We start from the raw sequence: 19874 nt of genomic DNA on the forward strand, positions 1-19874 counted from the left end.
CGGCACTTCAGAAACCGACTGGTTTAGATAAAGTTCAGCGTATGGCGTGTTTGTGTATTTCAGGCGCATTCAGCAAGACAGGAACAAATTCCCTTAATGTCATGCTGCATCTATTGCCTTTAGACATTTTGGCCAAACAGTCAGCTGCAACAACGGCTGTGCGGTTGCGCGAACTATCGCTGTGGTCGGAAAAAGGTTACGGTCACAGTTCTGTCCTAAAAACAATGTCAGATGTGCCTAACGTAGTGGATTACACTTTGGCGAGTCCACTTTTCGACAAAAAGTTTGAGACTCTAATCCCCAACAGTGAGGCGTGGTGCACACAGACCCCGGGGAATAAAGAATATATAGATTTCTACACTGATGGCTCCAAATTGGATGGACAAGTGGGTTTCGGAGTATATTCTAATGATTTGGAACTTCGAATAGCGAAAAGATTACCTAATCACTGTAGTGTTTTTCAGGCTGAAATATTAGCAATAAGAGAGGTGGCGAATTGGCTGAGAAGTAATGTTCCAAAAAATGTGGGCATTAATATATACTCAGACAGTCAACCTGCAATAAAATCCTTGGACTCTGTGTTCCTCAACTCGAAAACGGCCATCGATTGCCGCAAATCTCTCAATGAGATGGCTGAGCAGTACAATATTCACCTAATATGGGTGCCTGGCCATAGGAACATACCGGGGAACTGCGAAGCCGATGAGTTGGCAAGGGTAGGGACTACCTTACATATTCCAGGGGAACTAGAATTTGTTGGTATGCCCCTAGCTACCTGCAAGCTCATGCTGCGTGAGAAGGCTGTTATGATGGCAAATGTTCGATGGGAGAATTGCAAGGGTTGTAACGACACCAAGCAAATATGGCCCCATTTCAACTTAAACCGCACACTAGATATGCTAATGTTCTCGAGACGTCAGATATCACTCCTGATATCTGCTATAACGGGTCGCTGCCTGATAGGAGATTTTGCAAAAACTATTGGCGCGAAGTATAATGACTATTGTATGAGCTGTCATGATGCGGAGGAAAAAGAATCAATTAAACACCTCTTGTGTGAGTGTCCTGCATTTTGTGTAAAGCGCAAGCAACTTTTAGGAGCATATAGCTTCAGATTACTGGCGGATCTGGAAAACGTTAACTTAAGCAGTCTGCTAATGTTTTTGGAACAATCTGGTTGGTTCAACAAAGAAAAATAATCAAGAAGGTTCAGCGGTTAAAACTAGAAGTGCCCATATGTAATAGGTACTTTTAGTTAATGTGGTATCACAATGGACTGAATAGTCTAAGTGAGCCTGAATCTTAATCGGGCTGCCACTTTAACCTAACCTAACCTTCATAAAAAATAACGAAATAAGTAAAATGAAAAAAGGGGGAAACAGTGAAAAATTAAACAATAAAATGTATAAAAGCAAAGTTTAGTTCCTCTTATTATTAAGTAGTCCAAGAGGAGTTGACGGACACTTTCAAAAATAAAAGCGGGCAATGAATTCGAGTTTTGCCGCTGAAATTATTTTCCATTTTAGCGGCAAAACTCGAATCTCTAAAAGCAGAATAACATTATAACTTTTTTTGGCAAATTGTATTATAACTTGATGGGGAAAGATCCAAAGCAACAATTTCAAAAGTTTATTTTCTTTTAAAGAAAAGTAAACCTGAAAACATGGCCATTTTAGAGTGATAATGCCAATTTAATACCGGCTATAAAGGTAAAAATGAAATTAAGTACAAAATTATTCGTTAATAAAAATTCATAATTATTTCTATTTCTAAATATGAAAAATTTTAAATGCATTTAAAATGGTGTTAAATGCTAGTAAAACATAGTTCCAGCCTAAATAAATTTATGTGTATATTGTAATATTATTTATGTTTATACTTGACTTCACGTTCTTCTTTTGTTAGAGTTTTTGAATTTCTTCGAAAATTTCAAACTTTTATACCAAAAACCTTTTTTGTTTATTGCAAATTGTTTTGCAATAAATAAATAATATTGTATCCAAAAGGTCAGTCCATTTCCTTTATATCAAGCACTGATCTTTTTTCTGTAAATTTTTAATAGCCCACATTTCGAAGTTTCATAGTAAAAATGTAATATAGTAATACTCGTATGTAAAAATAAATGTAAAAAAATTGGTGTTCGGTCGGAGCAGGGATTGAACCCACGACCCTTTACATGCAAGGCGGAGATGTCAATAATAGCTACGTGGCCAGCCAGTGGATAGTGTGTTGTTTTACAAACTGTATGGTCCTCGGTTCGATTCTCCGTCCAGGCGAAAGAATAATTTCTTCAAGATTGTTTGTTTTACAGAAAAAGGTGCTAAGAACTAAAAAAATTGAGGGAATATGCAATTAGGCAGAAATAAATTTTTATACCCTTCACCACTACTGTGGTACAGGGTATAATAAGTTTGTGCATTTGTATGTAACGGCATGAAGGAGTTGTCGTAGACCCATCTTTTAGTATAGCAATCGGCGTAGAATTATTTATTTATTTATTATTATTTGGTATAGCCTACACAAAAGAACTAGGTTCTTATATAAAGTGCAGGTTTATGAATTTACAAAAACTTATCTTTTATCATTTAAATATAAATTCTAAAAATGACGAAAAAGGAATAATTGACTACATTTATGAAATAATTTACTTAAAAATACAATTTTTTTAATAATTGGTAAATAAATCATTGAACAAACAAGTATATACGGCCGTAAATTCGGGCAGGCCGAAGCTTATGTACCCTCCACCATGGATTGCGTAGAAACTTCTACTGAAGACTGTCATCCACAATCGAATTACTTGGGTTGCGGTAACACTTGCCGATGGCAAGGTATCTTAAAACTTCCTAAATAACAACGTCTTCTAAATTACAAGGTAGTCCATACATAGTATATATTAAACTAAAAGAGGTCGATTAAATCCGTATATAATTAAATTTAAAGTTTCTATAGAAATAAAATTTTGACAACATTTTCTATAGAAGTAAAATTTGGAAAAAATTTTCTATAGAAATAAAATTTTGACATTTTCTATAGAAATAAAATTTTGACATTTTCTATAGAAATAAAATTTTTACAAAATTTTCTACAGAAATAAAATTGTGACAAAATTTTCTATAGAAATAACATTTTGATAATGTTTTCCGTAAAAATAAAATTTTGGTAGATTATTTTTGGCTCGAGTGGCAACCATGAATATGAACCGATATGGACCAATTTTTGTGTGATTGGGGATCGGCTATATATAACTATAGACCGATATGGACCAATTTTGGCATGGATATTAGCGGCCTTATACTGACACCACGTTGCAAATTTCAACCGGATAAGATGAATTTTGCTCCTCCAAGAGGCTCCGGAGATCAAATCTGGAGAACAGTTTATATGGGGGCTATATATAATTATGGACCGATATGGACCACTTCTTGCGTGTTTGTTAGAGATGACATTCTAACACCATGTTCCAAATTTCAACCGGATCGGATGAATTTTGCTCATCCAAGAGGCTCCGGAGGACAAATCTGGGAATCGATTTATATTGGGGCTATATATAATTATGGACCGATATGGACAAATTTGTGCATGGTCATTAGAGAACATATACCAACACCATGTACCAAATTTCAGCCGGATCGGATGAAATTTTCATTTCTTAGAGGCTCCGCAAGCAAAATCGGGGGATCGGTTTATATGGGGGCTATATATAATTATGGACCGATGTGGACCAATTTTTGCATGGTCATTAGAGAACATATATCAATACCATGTACCAAATTTCAGCCGGATCTGATGAAATTTGGTTCTCTTAGAGGCTCCGCAAGCCAAATCGGGGGATCGGTTTATATGGGGGCTATATGTAATTATGGACCGATATGGACCAATTTTTGCATGGATGTTAGAGACTATATACTAACACCATCCGGATCGGATGAAATTTGCTTCTCTTAGAGCAATCCACGAGCTCCGCTCCAGGTTTCATTAAAACATCGGAGGGCAATTGGACAACGTCCAGTGAGGAGACGCTGGAGGTACTATTGGACACACATTTTCCCGGAAATCAGACGGTTGAACCATGCACTGGCGGTGCCACAGTGGCTCAGCGGTCGTTTCCTATTGAGGAAATTGTATCAGAATCTAGAATAAAATGGGCGTTAAATAGCTTTGGATCATTCAAATCCCCCGGACCTGATGGAATTACTCCGGCGGAGTTAAAAGCGGTGGCTGACAGAATTATCCCCTGGTTGTCGGCGATATATATAGGATGTATCAACTTAGCATATATTCCACGAAAGTGGAGAGAATCAAAAGTCGTTTTCATACCTAAAGCGGGAAAAGCCTCTCACTCGAATGCGAAGGATTTCCCACCAATCAGCTTATCATCATTCCTACTTAAGACTCTGGAGAGGATGATAGATATTTATCTTAGAACTAGCGTCGATTCAAGTTTGCTCTCGAAACGACAACATGCATACTCGAAAGGCAGGTCTACTGAGACCGCATTACATGAACTAGTCAGCTTTATTGAAAGCTCACTATCTGTCAAAGAATACACAATCGTGGCATTTCTAGACATCGAAGGGGCGTTCAATAACGTCCATCCGAGCTCGATATTAAATGGACTGACAACTCTGAATGTTGATCCAGGTATACTTAGGCTGTTAGACGAACTTCTAAGGAAGAGACGCATTTCAGCCACACTAGGACAAGCAAACATACAAAGGTATGTGAACAGAGGCACTCCTCAAGGAGGAGTTCTATCACCTCTTCTTTGGAATGTTGCTATAAACGACCTTCTGGTTTCCCTAGAAAAAGAAAGGATACAAGTGGTGGCATACGCAGATGATGTGGCGCTAGCAGTCAGGGGAAAATTCCCATCAAAAGTTCGAGATATTATACAGAGAGCCCTCCGGATGACTGAGAAATGGGCGAAAGATAATGGTCTTGGGGTTAATCCTGCAAAGACAGAAATAGTCATGTACTGCAAAGATCGCAAAACTCCCACGGTTAGGCCCATTTCCTTAGGGGGTATTGAAATTCCCTTTAGGGAGTGTGCAAAATACCTTGTCGTTATTTTGGACAGGAAGCTGAACTTTAAGCTTAATATTGAAGAAAGGGCGAGGAAAGCAACGGTAGCTTTATACTCGTGCAAAAAGGCAATAGGGAAAAAGTGGGGACTAAAACCAAAAATTTTACATTGGCTATACACGGCAGTGGTTAGACCTATAATGCTGTATGGTGTTGTAGTCTGGTGGCCGGCACTTCACCAGCCGACAAGTTTAGACAAAGTTCAGCGTATGGCGTGCTTGTGTATCTCAGGTGCATTCAGCAAGACAGGAACAAACTCCCTTAATGTCATACTGCATCTATTGCCTTTAGACATTTTGGCCAAACAGTCTATTGCCTTTAGACATTTTGGCTATCGCTGTGGTCGGAAAAAAGTTACGGTCACAGTTCGGTCCTCAAAATAATGCCAGATGTGCCTAACGTAGTGGATTACACTTTGGCGAGTCCACTTTTCGACAAAAAGTATGAGACACTAATTCCCAACAGTGAGGCGTGGTGTACACGGACCCCGGGGAATAAAAGATATATAGATTTCTACACTGATGGCTCCAAATTGGATGGCCAAGTGGGTTTCGGAGTATATTCTAAAGATCTGGAACTTCGAATAGCGAAAAGATTACCTGATCACTGTAGTGCTTTTCAGGCTGAAATATTAGCAATAAGAGAAGTGGTGAATTGGCTGAGAAGTAATGCTCCAAGCAATATTAGCATTAATATATACTCAGACAGTCAACCTGCAATAAAATCCTTGGACTCTGTGTTCCTCAACTCGAAAACGGCCATCGACTGCCGCAAATCTCTCAATGAGATGGCTGAGCAGCACAATATTCACCTAATATGGGTGCCTGGCCACAGGAACATACCGGGGAACTGCGAAGCAGATGAGCTAGCAAGGCTAGGAACTACCTTACATATTCCAGGGGAACTAGAATCTGTTGGTGTGCCTCTGGCTACCTGCAAGCTCTTACTGCGTGAGAAGGCTGTCATGATGGCAAATGTTCGATGGGAGAATTGTAAGGGTTGTAACGACACCAAGCAAATATGGCCCCATTTAAACTTAAACCGCACACTAGATATGCTAGTGTTCTCGAGACGCCAGATATCACTCCTGATATCTGCTATAACGGGTCGCTGCCTGATAGGCGATTTTGCAAAAACTATTGGTGCGAAGTATAATGACTATTGTATGAGTTGTCATGATGCGGAGGAAAAGGAATCAATAAAACACCTCTTGTGTGAGTGTCCTGCATTTTGTGTAAGGCGTAAGCAAATTTTAGGGGCATATAGCTTCAGATTACTAGCGGACCTGGAAAACGTTAACTTAAGCAGTTTGCTAATGTTTTTGGAACACTCTGGTTGGTTCAACAGAAGAAAATAATCGAGAAGGTTCAACGGTTAAAACTAGAAGTGCCCATATGTAGTAGGTACTTTTAGTTAATGTGGTATCACAATGGACTGAATAGTCTAAGTGAGCCTGAATTTTAATCGGGCTGCCACTTTAACCTAACCTAACCTAACCTAGAGCAATCGCAAGCCAAATTTGGGGGTCCGTTTATATGGGGGCTATACGTAAAAGTGGACCGATATGGACCAATTTTTGCATGGTTGTTAGAGATCATATACTAACACCATGTACCAAATTTGAGCCGGATCGGATGAAATTTGCTTCACTTAGAGCAATCGCAAGCCAAATTTGTGGGTACGTTTATATGGGGACTATACGTCAAAATGGACCGATATGGCCCATTTGCAATTCTATCCGACCTACATCAATAACAACTACTTGTGCCAATTTTCAAGTCGATAGCTTGTTTCGTTCGGAAGTTAGCGTAATTTCAACAGACGGACGGACGGACGGACATGCTCAGATCGACTCAGAATTTCACCACGACCCAGAATATGTATACTTTATGGGGTCTTAGAGCAATATTTCGATGTGTTACAAACGGAATGACAAAGTTAATATACCCCCATCTTATGGTGGAGGGTATAAAAAGATTAGTGAAAATGGGAATGAAGACTACATTTGAATTTCCGTATGTTAGTAGAAGTATGAATATCTTGGGGTAAATTGTTCCAAAGACGAATTGAGTATATAAAAAAGAATTTATTCGAGAAGTTCTTCGAGTGTCTTAATTGTATAAGCCGACATCCTCGAGCCGACCGGCAAAATGTTATGTAATCATAAAGATACGGTGGGGATCCGGAATTTATAATATTATAGAGACTTACTAATGTCCGAATTTTTAGAAGGCTTTCAAAAGAGACCCCAAAAATTAGTTTCGAAGAACTAGATATATGAGCATAACGAGGTATACGAAATGCATAACTTGTAATACTGTTGAATGTCACTCTAAGCATATTTAACATTTTCCTGCTGCAATTGGAGAACAACTCGCAAGCATATAGGAGACGAGGCACTAATACCGATTTCGCAAACAATAATCTGATACGCGTTATTGGCAAGACATATGCAGCTGTGCGGAATCTGTATATATGCCAACAAAGCACACCAGCGCGTATCAGATTATTGTTTGCGAAATCGGTATTAGTGCCTCGTCTCCTATATGCTTGCGAGTTGTTCTCCAATTGCAGCAGGAAAATGTTAAATATGCTTAGAGTGACATTCAACAGTATTACAAGTTATGCATTTCGTATACCTCGTTATGCTCATATATCTAGTTCTTCGAAACTAATTTTTGGGGTCTCTTTTGAAAGCCTTCTAAAAATTCGGACATTAGTAAGTCTCTATAATATTATAAATTCCGGATCCCCACCGTATCTTTATGATTACATAACATTTTGCCGGTCGGCTCGAGGATGTCGGCTTATACAATTAAGACACTCGAAGAACTTCTCGAATAAATTCTTTTTTATATACTCAATTCGTCTTTGGAACAATTTACCCCAAGATATTCATACTTCTACTAACATACGGAAATTCAAATGTAGTCTTCATTCCCATTTTCACTAATCTTTTTATACCCTCCACCATAAGATGGGGGTATATTAACTTTGTCATTCCGTTTGTAACACATCGAAATATTGCTCTAAGACCCCATAAAGTATACATATTCTGGGTCGTGGTGAAATTCTGAGTCGATCTGAGCATGTCCGTCCGTCCGTCCGTCTGTTGAAATTACGCTAACTTCCGAACGAAACAAGCTATCGACTTGAAAATTGGCACAAGTAGTTGTTATTGATGTAGGTCGGATAGAATTGCAAATGGGCCATATCGGTCCATTTTGACGTATAGTCCCCATATAAACGTACCCACAAATTTGGCTTGCGATTGCTCTAAGTGAAGCAAATTTCATCCGATCCGGCTCAAATTTGGTACATGGTGTTAGTATATGATCTCTAACAACCATGCAAAAATTGGTCCATATCGGTCCACTTTTACGTATAGCCCCCATATAAACGGACCCCCAAATTTGGCTTGCGATTGCTCTAGGTTAGGTTAGGTTAGGTTAAAGTGGCAGCCCGATTAAAATTCAGGCTCACTTAGACTATTCAGTCCATTGTGATACCACATTAACTAAAAGTACCTACTACATATGGGCACTTCTAGTTTTAACCGTTGAACCTTCTCGATTATTTTCTTCTGTTGAACCAACCAGAGTGTTCCAAAAACATTAGCAAACTGCTTAAGTTAACGTTTTCCAGGTCCGCTAGTAATCTGAAGCTATATGCCCCTAAAATTTGCTTACGCCTTACACAAAATGCAGGACACTCACACAAGAGGTGTTTTATTGATTCCTTTTCCTCCGCATCATGACAACTCATACAATAGTCATTATACTTCGCACCAATAGTTTTTGCAAAATCGCCTATCAGGCAGCGACCCGTTATAGCAGATATCAGGAGTGATATCTGGCGTCTCGAGAACACTAGCATATCTAGTGTGCGGTTTAAGTTTAAATGGGGCCATATTTGCTTGGTGTCGTTACAACCCTTACAATTCTCCCATCGAACATTTGCCATCATGACAGCCTTCTCACGCAGTAAGAGCTTGCAGGTAGCCAGAGGCACACCAACAGATTCTAGTTCCCCTGGAATATGTAAGGTAGTTCCTAGCCTTGCTAGCTCATCTGCTTCGCAGTTCCCCGGTATGTTCCTGTGGCCAGGCACCCATATTAGGTGAATATTGTGCTGCTCAGCCATCTCATTGAGAGATTTGCGGCAGTCGATGGCCGTTTTCGAGTTGAGGAACACAGAGTCCAAGGATTTTATTGCAGGTTGACTGTCTGAGTATATATTAATGCTAATATTGCTTGGAGCATTACTTCTCAGCCAATTCACCACTTCTCTTATTGCTAATATTTCAGCCTGAAAAGCACTACAGTGATCAGGTAATCTTTTCGCTATTCGAAGTTCCAGATCTTTAGAATATACTCCGAAACCCACTTGGCCATCCAATTTGGAGCCATCAGTGTAGAAATCTATATATCTTTTATTCCCCGGGGTCCGTGTACACCACGCCTCACTGTTGGGAATTAGTGTCTCATACTTTTTGTCGAAAAGTGGACTCGCCAAAGTGTAATCCACTACGTTAGGCACATCTGGCATTATTTTGAGGACCGAACTGTGACCGTAACTTTTTTCCGACCACAGCGATAGCCAAAATGTCTAAAGGCAATAGACTGTTTGGCCAAAATGTCTAAAGGCAATAGATGCAGTATGACATTAAGGGAGTTTGTTCCTGTCTTGCTGAATGCACCTGAGATACACAAGCACGCCATACGCTGAACTTTGTCTAAACTTGTCGGCTGGTGAAGTGCCGGCCACCAGACTACAACACCATACAGCATTATAGGTCTAACCACTGCCGTGTATAGCCAATGTAAAATTTTTGGTTTTAGTCCCCACTTTTTCCCTATTGCCTTTTTGCACGAGTATAAAGCTACCGTTGCTTTCCTCGCCCTTTCTTCAATATTAAGCTTAAAGTTCAGCTTCCTGTCCAAAATAACGACAAGGTATTTTGCACACTCCCTAAAGGGAATTTCAATACCCCCTAAGGAAATGGGCCTAACCGTGGGAGTTTTGCGATCTTTGCAGTACATGACTATTTCTGTCTTTGCAGGATTAACCCCAAGACCATTATCTTTCGCCCATTTCTCAGTCATCCGGAGGGCTCTCTGTATAATATCTCGAACTTTTGATGGGAATTTTCCCCTGACTGCTAGCGCCACATCATCTGCGTATGCCACCACTTGTATCCTTTCTTTTTCTAGGGAAACCAGAAGGTCGTTTATAGCAACATTCCAAAGAAGAGGTGATAGAACTCCTCCTTGAGGAGTGCCTCTGTTCACATACCTTTGTATGTTTGCTTGTCCTAGTGTGGCTGAAATGCGTCTCTTCCTTAGAAGTTCGTCTAACAGCCTAAGTATACCTGGATCAACATTCAGAGTTGTCAGTCCATTTAATATCGAGCTTGGATGGACGTTATTGAACGCCCCTTCGATGTCTAGAAATGCCACGATTGTGTATTCTTTGACAGATAGTGAGCTTTCAATAAAGCTGACTAGTTCATGTAATGCGGTCTCAGTAGACCTGCCTTTCGAGTATGCATGTTGTCGTTTCGAGAGCAAACTTGAATCGACGCTAGTTCTAAGATAAATATCTATCATCCTCTCCAGAGTCTTAAGTAGGAATGATGATAAGCTGATTGGTGGGAAATCCTTCGCATTCGAGTGAGAGGCTTTTCCCGCTTTAGGTATGAAAACGACTTTTGATTCTCTCCACTTTCGTGGAATATATGCTAAGTTGATACATCCTATATATATCGCCGACAACCAGGGGATAATTCTGTCAGCCACCGCTTTTAACTCCGCTTTTAAAATTAGTTTCGAAGAACTAGATATATGAGCATAACGAGGTATACGAAATGCATAACTTGTAATACTGTTGAATGTCACTCTAAGCATATTTAACATTTTCCTGCTGCAATTGGAGAACAACTCGCAAGCATATAGGAGACGAGGCACTAATACCGATTTCGCAAACAATAATCTGATACGCGCTGGTGTGCTTTGTTGGCATATATACAGATTCCGCACAGCTGCATATATATATATATATATATATATATATATATATATATATATATATATATATATATATATATATATATATATATATATATATATATATATATATATATATATATAAAAATATATATATATATAAAAATATATATATATATATATATATATATATATATATATATATATATATATATATATATATATATATATATATATATATATATATATATATATATATATATATATATATATATATATATATATATATATATATATATATATATATATATATATATATATATATATATATATATATATATATATATATATATATATATAAATAAAAAGAAAATGTATTTTATGATTTGGCCGTTTGAAAGTCGAAAGTTAAAAAAACAAAGATCATGTTTAGAGAACATGGGTGCCGATATCATATAGTAATACCTTGTCTCTATTGCTAACAAAAAATAAATCTATTAAGGAGTTAGAGTTGGAGTACGATCATTCACAAGTGTTAGACCAACTCTATTGTTAGGTCTATAGACTACACCAACAAGTACTTTCTTATTATTATTCGTAAGTTCAGCATACAGAAATTCCGAAACCTCGCCAGCTCCTGAACTTTATAAGATTCGGCATGCAAAGTTTCTTTTCACATAGATAGCCACTCCTCCAGCATGCAGACAGCTGCACGATAATTAAATTCTGAGTCGATTTAACGATGTCCGTCTGTCTGTCTGTCGGTCTTAGGCCCTAGAGGCCTAAGTTTTACTTTGACTTACGTGAAATTTTGCACAGGGGGTAGAATTAAAATTATAAATATGCGTACCGAATTTTATTGAAATCGGTTCAGATTTAGATATACCTCCCATATACAGCTTTCGCCCGATTTACGTGAAATTTTGCACAGAGAGTGGACTAACATTATAAATATGTATACATAATTTGGTTGAAGTCGGTTAAGATTTAGATGTAGTTCCCATATATATCTGTCGTCCGACTTACACGCATATGACCACCGTAGGTCAAAATTTCACTCCGATTTACTTTAAATTGTGCACAAGGGATGGAATTAACACGTTTAATATGTATGCCAAATTTAGTTGAAATTGGTTCAGTTTTAGATATAGTTGTCATATACATATTTCATCCGATACGCACTTATATGGTCTCAAAGGCCAAAATCTCATATTGATTTTAGGGTGTCCAAATAACCGGGTTTTTTGAAAAGGCGGTTTTCGGTTTATCCGAAAATCCCAATTTTTAAAACCCGATTTTCAGTTTTTTATTTTGCTCAAAACCGGTTAAAACCGAAATTATAAAAATTAGTGAAAATGATTTTTAAATAATCATTTTATTAAAAAAAGAAATAAAACATTGATAGGAAAATTTAATGTCGTTAAGGTGCTCCTTTTCGCTGAAAATACTCGTTGACTGATTGTAGATATCCGACTATAAGTTTTCTAAAATATTTTTTTTTCATTTCTGAGGACCGACATTTTAGAAAACAATATTGTCTTTACAAGCAATAAAAAAATTGAGACAATGTCAAAACGCTTCTAATAGATTCGGCTTTATTTGTGATCAAAGAAAGGACTTTACAACTAAGTGGAATGTCGTTTGACTAATTTACTTAATGAAACTGTGTTGTAGGTTCTCTACGAAAATGGTGTGTATGGACCAGTCACAGTTCTGGTCCAAGCGTATGGAATGGACCGGACACTTTAACATGGGTATGTCATTGGGTGGAAAAATTTACACTTTAGGACACGACTTGGACTCATCCCAAATGACACGTCCTGGAAGAACTTAGTATGACTACCCCATAGACAACTGCTCATGAAACAGTCTGGGACAAACTTTTCATCCGTATCGCACCAGAAAGGAATATGTTGAACAATAAATAATTCTGATAGTTGTATTTTATTAAAAGTGTGGATTCAAAAAGATTTTAATATCAAGTGAGTATAGAAATCAATAAATTATATGACAATTAAAAATTTTGATAAACTGGAGCACTAGTACAAGTCCTGTAATGGGTCTATTAGAGGCAATTTGCACTAATTTCCCATAGGGTAGTCATTTGTTTCTCACCTTCAGTATATCTCTGCAAATAGTTCCACTTTAGTCGGTTAAACGGTGTCGGTTTTGGACACCCTAATTGATTTACTTAAAGTTTTGCATAGAGAGCAGAATTAAAATTCTTCCTATGCATGCCTAATTTGGTCAAAATCGGTTCAGATTTAGATATAACTCCCATATATATTTCGCCCGATTTAGATTCATGTGACCACAGAGGCCAAAGTTTAATGTCGAAAATTTTGAAGTTATGCACAGCGAGTGCAATTAAAATTTTAGTAATGTGTGCAAATTTTATCAATATCGGCTCAGAGTTTGACATAGATCCCGATTTTAGCAAATATGGCAAAAATGCCCACATTTTCCTTGTAAAATCGTCACTGCTAAGTCGAAAATTTGCACAAATTATTCAAATTTACTTAAAATTAAAATATTTCCAATTTGTTACTAACATTGAGGTCAGTCCCTTTCATTAACCAATTTAAATTTTGAGTCTAGAGATTTCCTGAAAGTTTAAGCAATTTTGTACAAATCGGTTCATATTTAATATCTCTATATGGGAATATAAACCTTTATATAGATTCCAACAAATTTGAAGGTGTTAATGTGGTATCAAAAATGTTGATATACATAGAGGTGAAGGGTATAATATAGTCGGCACCGCCAGACTTTAGACTTTCCTTACTTGTTTTTGAGTACAATCTTCTTTGGGAGAAATTTCTTCCAAGCATATATTTTTGGGCTCAAAATGATTCAAAACATATAATATGTTCACATAAAACAAACATAATAATGTTTCGGCAATATATGCAAAATATGTTTGGAACATATGTTAGAGAAGCGATTTTTTAAAGGTCTAGGCGAATATAAAAAAAAACATGTTTTATTAATATATTAAATATATTTATTAAGAATTATACCAGAATCCATTGGCCTTGAAATAAGAATTTATTATTCCACTATTTCCAATTACATGTAATGTTACATTTTCTCAACCACATGAAGTAATTTTTACAACTTTCCTTCCAGTTTTGCAACTTACCTTCCAGTTTTAACAACGATTTTGTCCTCCATTTAATATTTCAATCCCTACAAATATAAGAACATCATAAACTAATGTTTTTTTCACAAAAGGTTAGCGTCACTGAATGTTACCTGATAATTAAACATTCCAAAATGAAGACGTATGAAGGGATTGTTATTCTGTTGGTGTTTTCTTTCTTTATACACCATCAAGAACATTGATAGACTTATTTTTTGTTATTTATGTTCAACAATTTTCAAAAAACGAAAAATTTTATCACTAATTTAAAATAACAAATGTTTTTTGTATTTTGGTAATATTCAGTGACGCTAACTTTTTGTGAAAAAATTGGGCAAACATATCGATTACACCGATGACTGGTATCGATTATAGGTAGATAAAGAAATTTAGGAAAAAAGTGGTTTTCCTTAAGTTTTAAAAGGATTGAATACATCTTAGTACACGGACGAAAAAGACTGTTTTTCATATATTTTGGTGTAAAAATTATATGTTTGGAACTCAATTTTTTAACACAATATTTTTAAGTGCAAGCATGTAATGTTCATAAACCAGCATAACATGTTTGGGACATATAGGTTAATATGTTAGAACAGACATAAAATGTTTGTAAATATAATATGCTTGGATGCAAACATATATTAATTTAGAAATAGCCTATAAACATACATGTGTTTAGAAAGAGAGACCTAGAGAGTATGCTGCAAGTAAAATAATGGAAGTAACCAATTGGCGCCTTAAAAATATATATACACAAAGGAAATTTTTTCTAGTGTATGCTTGAGGTGAAACATAATATGTTTTAACAATATTTTGTTTGGACTAATCCTGAAAATATATATGCTTGAAGCAAAATGTGTTTGAGGCATATGTTACAGAAGCGATATTTTTTTTTTTTTGAGGGTGTACGAGTGAACTGAAATATTTTTCTATACTTAGCCTTATTCATATATATGATAAGCATTCTATAATAAGGGAAGTCAGATTTATCAATTTATAAGAATTTTTACTAAATTTGAGGAAACCCGGGTTTAGTTCGGTTTTCTTCATTTTTATGAATGCGTTGTTATCAGTGAATAAAACTTTCTTGTTCAATAGTAAATTTGTATACCACGAGGGGAAATCCGGATTAGTAAAATTCCATACCTAATTCTAGTTAACGAACTACACGCACAGAAAAACCATGTTTGGACATGGTTGCCGCATCCATTTAATGCTTATCTAGAGCATGTAATTGCCGCGAAAACCATGTATTTTGTCTTTGTAAAAATAGTTTTCGAGCGAAGAAAAATTTATGGTGGCAATAAGCATTTGAATGGTTCTCAAATACCGCAAACATGTTCTATCATTTAAATGATAGAATTTGAGACCATTAAATGCTCGGGAAAATCATGTACCTGACCATTCATTTTTTTTTTTACTTTTTTACAGGGAAAAAAAGTATTTTTATAGGTTAAGTATAGACATGTCTAGAACCATTACATGGCCATAAAGACCATTTACATTTTTTTCGTGACCATTTAATTTTTTAACTTGTTTGCAGCGAAAAGAATTTTATAAAAAAAATTGAGAAGGTACACACGATTTTCATTTTGCGCGTCAGTCGTGTGTTGATTGTTTCTTGGAATGGACGGAGAATACGGATTTACTGTTTTGTGTTAATTTATTTATTCAGAAGTGGCACGTGGTTTTATGTGAACACAAAAAAGGAAAGTGTAATTGAAAAAATGTACCTGTTTTTTGTTCTGCATTTTGCTATATGGTATCATTTATTTTTATTTGCAGTTACATGATGTCTGCGTTTGTACATTTGGTGGGCACGAAGTAAATATGGAATGATTACTTATTGTTGAAATTGAACCAAACTAGAGTGTGTAAAAATATGTGATGTTTGCTTGCACGACATTATAAATACAAATAAACAATGAATTAGTTTATAAATAAATAAAAACAAATAAATAAAGTTGATTTTGTGTTTTCTTTTCGCGAGTGGCGTCCTTTTTTCGACGACGAAAAAAGTTTTTTCATAAAAATCAAAACATTTTAGGTTGTGACCATGTTCTTTTAACTAAAAGAAAAACATTTTTGACGAATAACATAACATTTTCGATAGTGACCATTGTCTTTTAATGGAAACAAAATTCTTTTTATCAATATAATAACATTTTAGATGGATACAATTGTATTTTTCTTAGAACCATGTTCATTGCGCCAACATGGTTGCAGGCTAAAATGTTACATGGTCGCCGCAAAAATAGCTGCTATCATATTATTTTGCTCTTCGAATATGATTGTGACAATCATGTTTCTTCTCTGCGTGTATATCTAATTTCTTTCTTATTTGAACAAGTTTATTATTTTAAACAGAAATTTAACTTTAATTTCTGTGTTTTTCAGTTACGGGATTATTTGGAAAATGGAAATCCTTTGGCTACCTAGAAGTAACTGTACCTCGCTCTAAAACGTGCAGTCTATCCTTTCGACCAATCCGACACCTCGGGATGTACTTGGCATCTTAAAAGATCCTCCAGCGCAAAAGATCGGCGAAAATAATTTTATGCTTTAAAATTAACTTCTTTTACCCATTAAGAAATTATTCATGTGCACAAGTGGGAGACTTAAATCTGACCAAGAATATATTTGATCAAGTGATTACACATTAAAGTTTCGTCCACCGGCTATAATCTTTACCTTCTAATTAAGACATTCCAGTGACGTTGACATTTTATTGGCGTCAGTGTCCCATATCTATTGAATGCAAATTAAGACGTTAATGGGCTCATAAACTCTCCAGCTTTAGTGTGCATTGGGAATTAGTTTGGTCGTTCTATTTGCAATCGGTAACAGAAGTTGGAAGCCAAATGCATGGAACCTGTTTACTCTAGTGCGTCCGCGTGGCGAGAAATGTGAAATCTGATCAAGTTTATTTCTCGATACTCGTTTGTAGATATTTTGAAACAAAAATTTAAGACACAAACGATTCTCTGTTCTGTTTATGACAACTCAAATCATGTGGGTAGGACAAACGATAGTTTGATGATGGATGTCTCACCTTGCATATTCTGCTGCCATTGATGGAACCAAACAATTTGTGTGATTAAATGATTCCCACTCTTTCTATTTCGAGTTTTGAAAATATCGCTGAATTGCTATAGACGTTGTCATTGTCCATGTTCATGTGTTTCTTCACTTTGGTTTATTCAAATTATAAAGGAAGATAACCAAATGTAACGATTTTAATGAATTGTTAGATTTGTTAGATTCTCCAAAGAAGCGCAGAATTGAAGTAAGGATACATTTAAGAAATAATTTAAGTTTTGCGTACTTTTTTCAGGGAAAATCCAGGCTAACTTCCTCAGCAGAACACACAACTAAATTAACTAAAAGGTTTGACGTAACAAAATTTAATTGCGTAATCAAAGCCCCTCTCATTTCATATTATAATTTTCTTCAAATATTTAAAACAAATTTTCCAATAATATCTTTAATTGGGTATTTTGTTGAAATAGACCCTAAGTATTTAATAAAATATTTAACCAACGAGTATTGTAAATAAGTTTTAGTCGCCATTCATAAAATAACTAAATATTTAATTAACGCCGTATTCGAAATCAAAATCAACTTATAAAGCGATAATTTGTTAGATATTTTTGTTTAAAACAATTTAAAAGTCTAACAAACCTTTTTATTGGTTCCGATCGTTAAAAGTTGGTTGGGTGGATTATTCAGTAAATTCAACAAATTTCCTAATTAACCAATGTTGTTAAAGGGTGATACGGTCAAAATTTGGCCAATATAAACATGACGTATTTCTTTCAATTTTGCATTTAAAAAACCTGAACACCCCTCATTTTGAAGGTGTGTGTGTGTAGAATGTTGCTCCTATTTTGATTTTGGAATTCACTCTTCAGTTGTCAAAATACCGTCCAAGCAAGAAGAGCAGCGTATCAAAATTTTGCAACGTTTGGAATACTGTTTAGTTAAAATTTTCTACAAATATTCAAAATTTTCTAAAATTAACCGAAAGTTTTCTTCCTGGTGGGTTCACTGTTTTTTCAGTGTAAAATTATACGCGCTTCCTGTCAAATAGAATAAAAAAGAAACAGCGACTGGAGACATACATAAGGGTGAATTGTTTAAGGATACAGAGTTAGAGATACAGAGTAAGAGAAGGGTGTGATGAAATGGTCAAGCTAAGACGCACAACACTTGATTGGCACAATGTCTTAAATGCCTATTTGCTTTAAATCGATCTATATCATATCATAAATATACTAGAGCCCATATCAGCTGACGTAGTATTCAAAGTAGAGGTGTGCGCGTGAGTGAAATTTCACTCACACTCACGCACATTCACGAAGTCAAATATTTATTCACGCACGCTCACGCACGATAAGTGTCGTAGCCACTCACGCACATTCACGAGATGAAAAGCAGTACTCACGCACGCTCACGCAAGAACTACTTTCACAGACTCACGCTCACGTACGATTCACGACAATTCACGTGACTCACGACAAATTCACGAGACTCACGACATTTGCCAACCGGGAATGAGCAAAGTTAACAAAATTTATAAATAAAATATAGTTTGACATCTAAATCAATTTCATTTAACATAAGTAAGAATTAAGTCTTTATTTTTAAGAATTAAATCTTGATTTTTATCGTGAGAGTGATTTTGCAGAAATTGTATTCACGCACATTCACGAACCGACTTTATTACTCACGCACGCTCACGCAGGACCTATTTATTTTATTCCCATTCACGCACATTCACGAGAGTTGCTTCTGATTTTATTCACGACTCACGTGATTCACGCGTGTCACGACAATTTCGTGTCACGCGCACACCTCTAATTCAAAGTTTAGCAGCCATGCATGCATTTGTCCACAATTATGTTTCTTATTTTAACCAACACCCAGATTTGAGTTTGTTTTATCCATTTATCGTCTATAATGCGCGTTGTACGAAGTACATTTAAGTGGTTAGGTTAGGTACAGTGGCAATTAGATTATTCAGTCCATTGTACGGGTAATGATATAATTCCTTATTTATTATATTGTCGTCGGCAATTGATTTACTATAAGTATATTGTCATGTAATAGTTCAAACCCTGACAAAGCATACTCACTAGAAGCACGCTTTAACTTATGCTAAAAATTCTATGTGTACTTTTGAGTAATATTTTTCTTTAATAAAGCCCACTTTATGACAAGCAATGCAACGATTGTCTATAATTTTTTTGTTCACTTTCAATGAAAAGTTTTTACAACCAAAATAAGCTTCGTTTGTCTTTAGTAAGTGTTAGTTGTCGTTGTGCCCTTGGCGTTTCGGAGAAAACATACAGTTTTTTTAGTGTACAGTTTAATTTTGGCATAGATATGAGAATTTTCTTTAAAAACTAATATCAAATTTTTAAATTAAATTTTTAATAGCCTCGTATAGCTATCCTAATTCGATCTTTTGAGACAGCTTTTCTCAAACCAAAATTAGATACATGTTCGCATTTACACACATGAATGATATTAAAAAATTCCTTTAATTTAAAACCGGTCAATGCGTAGTACACCATATATTTATGGGGAGTAGTTTGCTAAAGGTCATGGCGGCATAGCATATTAAAATTTACCTGGATCTG

General features: G+C 35.9%; 1 protein-coding gene across 2 annotated transcripts in view; it reads left to right on the top strand.

Moving 5' to 3' along the window:
• The window catches only part of Samuel (SAM-motif ubiquitously expressed punctatedly localized protein), a 532479-nt gene that overhangs the window by 492304 nt on the left and 20301 nt on the right, over nucleotides 1-19874 (top strand). The window contains exon 6 of one of the 2 annotated variants that reach the window (XM_075295803.1): nucleotides 16630-19455. The exons of the other annotated variant lie outside the window; for it this stretch is intronic. Within the exon in view, the coding sequence (XP_075151918.1) occupies nucleotides 16630-16671 (42 nt within the window). The 3' untranslated portion in view covers nucleotides 16672-19455. Of the gene's footprint in view, nucleotides 1-16629; nucleotides 19456-19874 lie in introns of those variants that run through there. 2 annotated transcript variants of the gene reach the window in all.

The sequence above is a fragment of the Haematobia irritans genome, chromosome 2 (assembly GCF_050003625.1).
Source record: "Haematobia irritans isolate KBUSLIRL chromosome 2, ASM5000362v1, whole genome shotgun sequence".
Lineage (NCBI taxonomy): Eukaryota > Metazoa > Arthropoda > Insecta > Diptera > Muscidae > Haematobia > Haematobia irritans.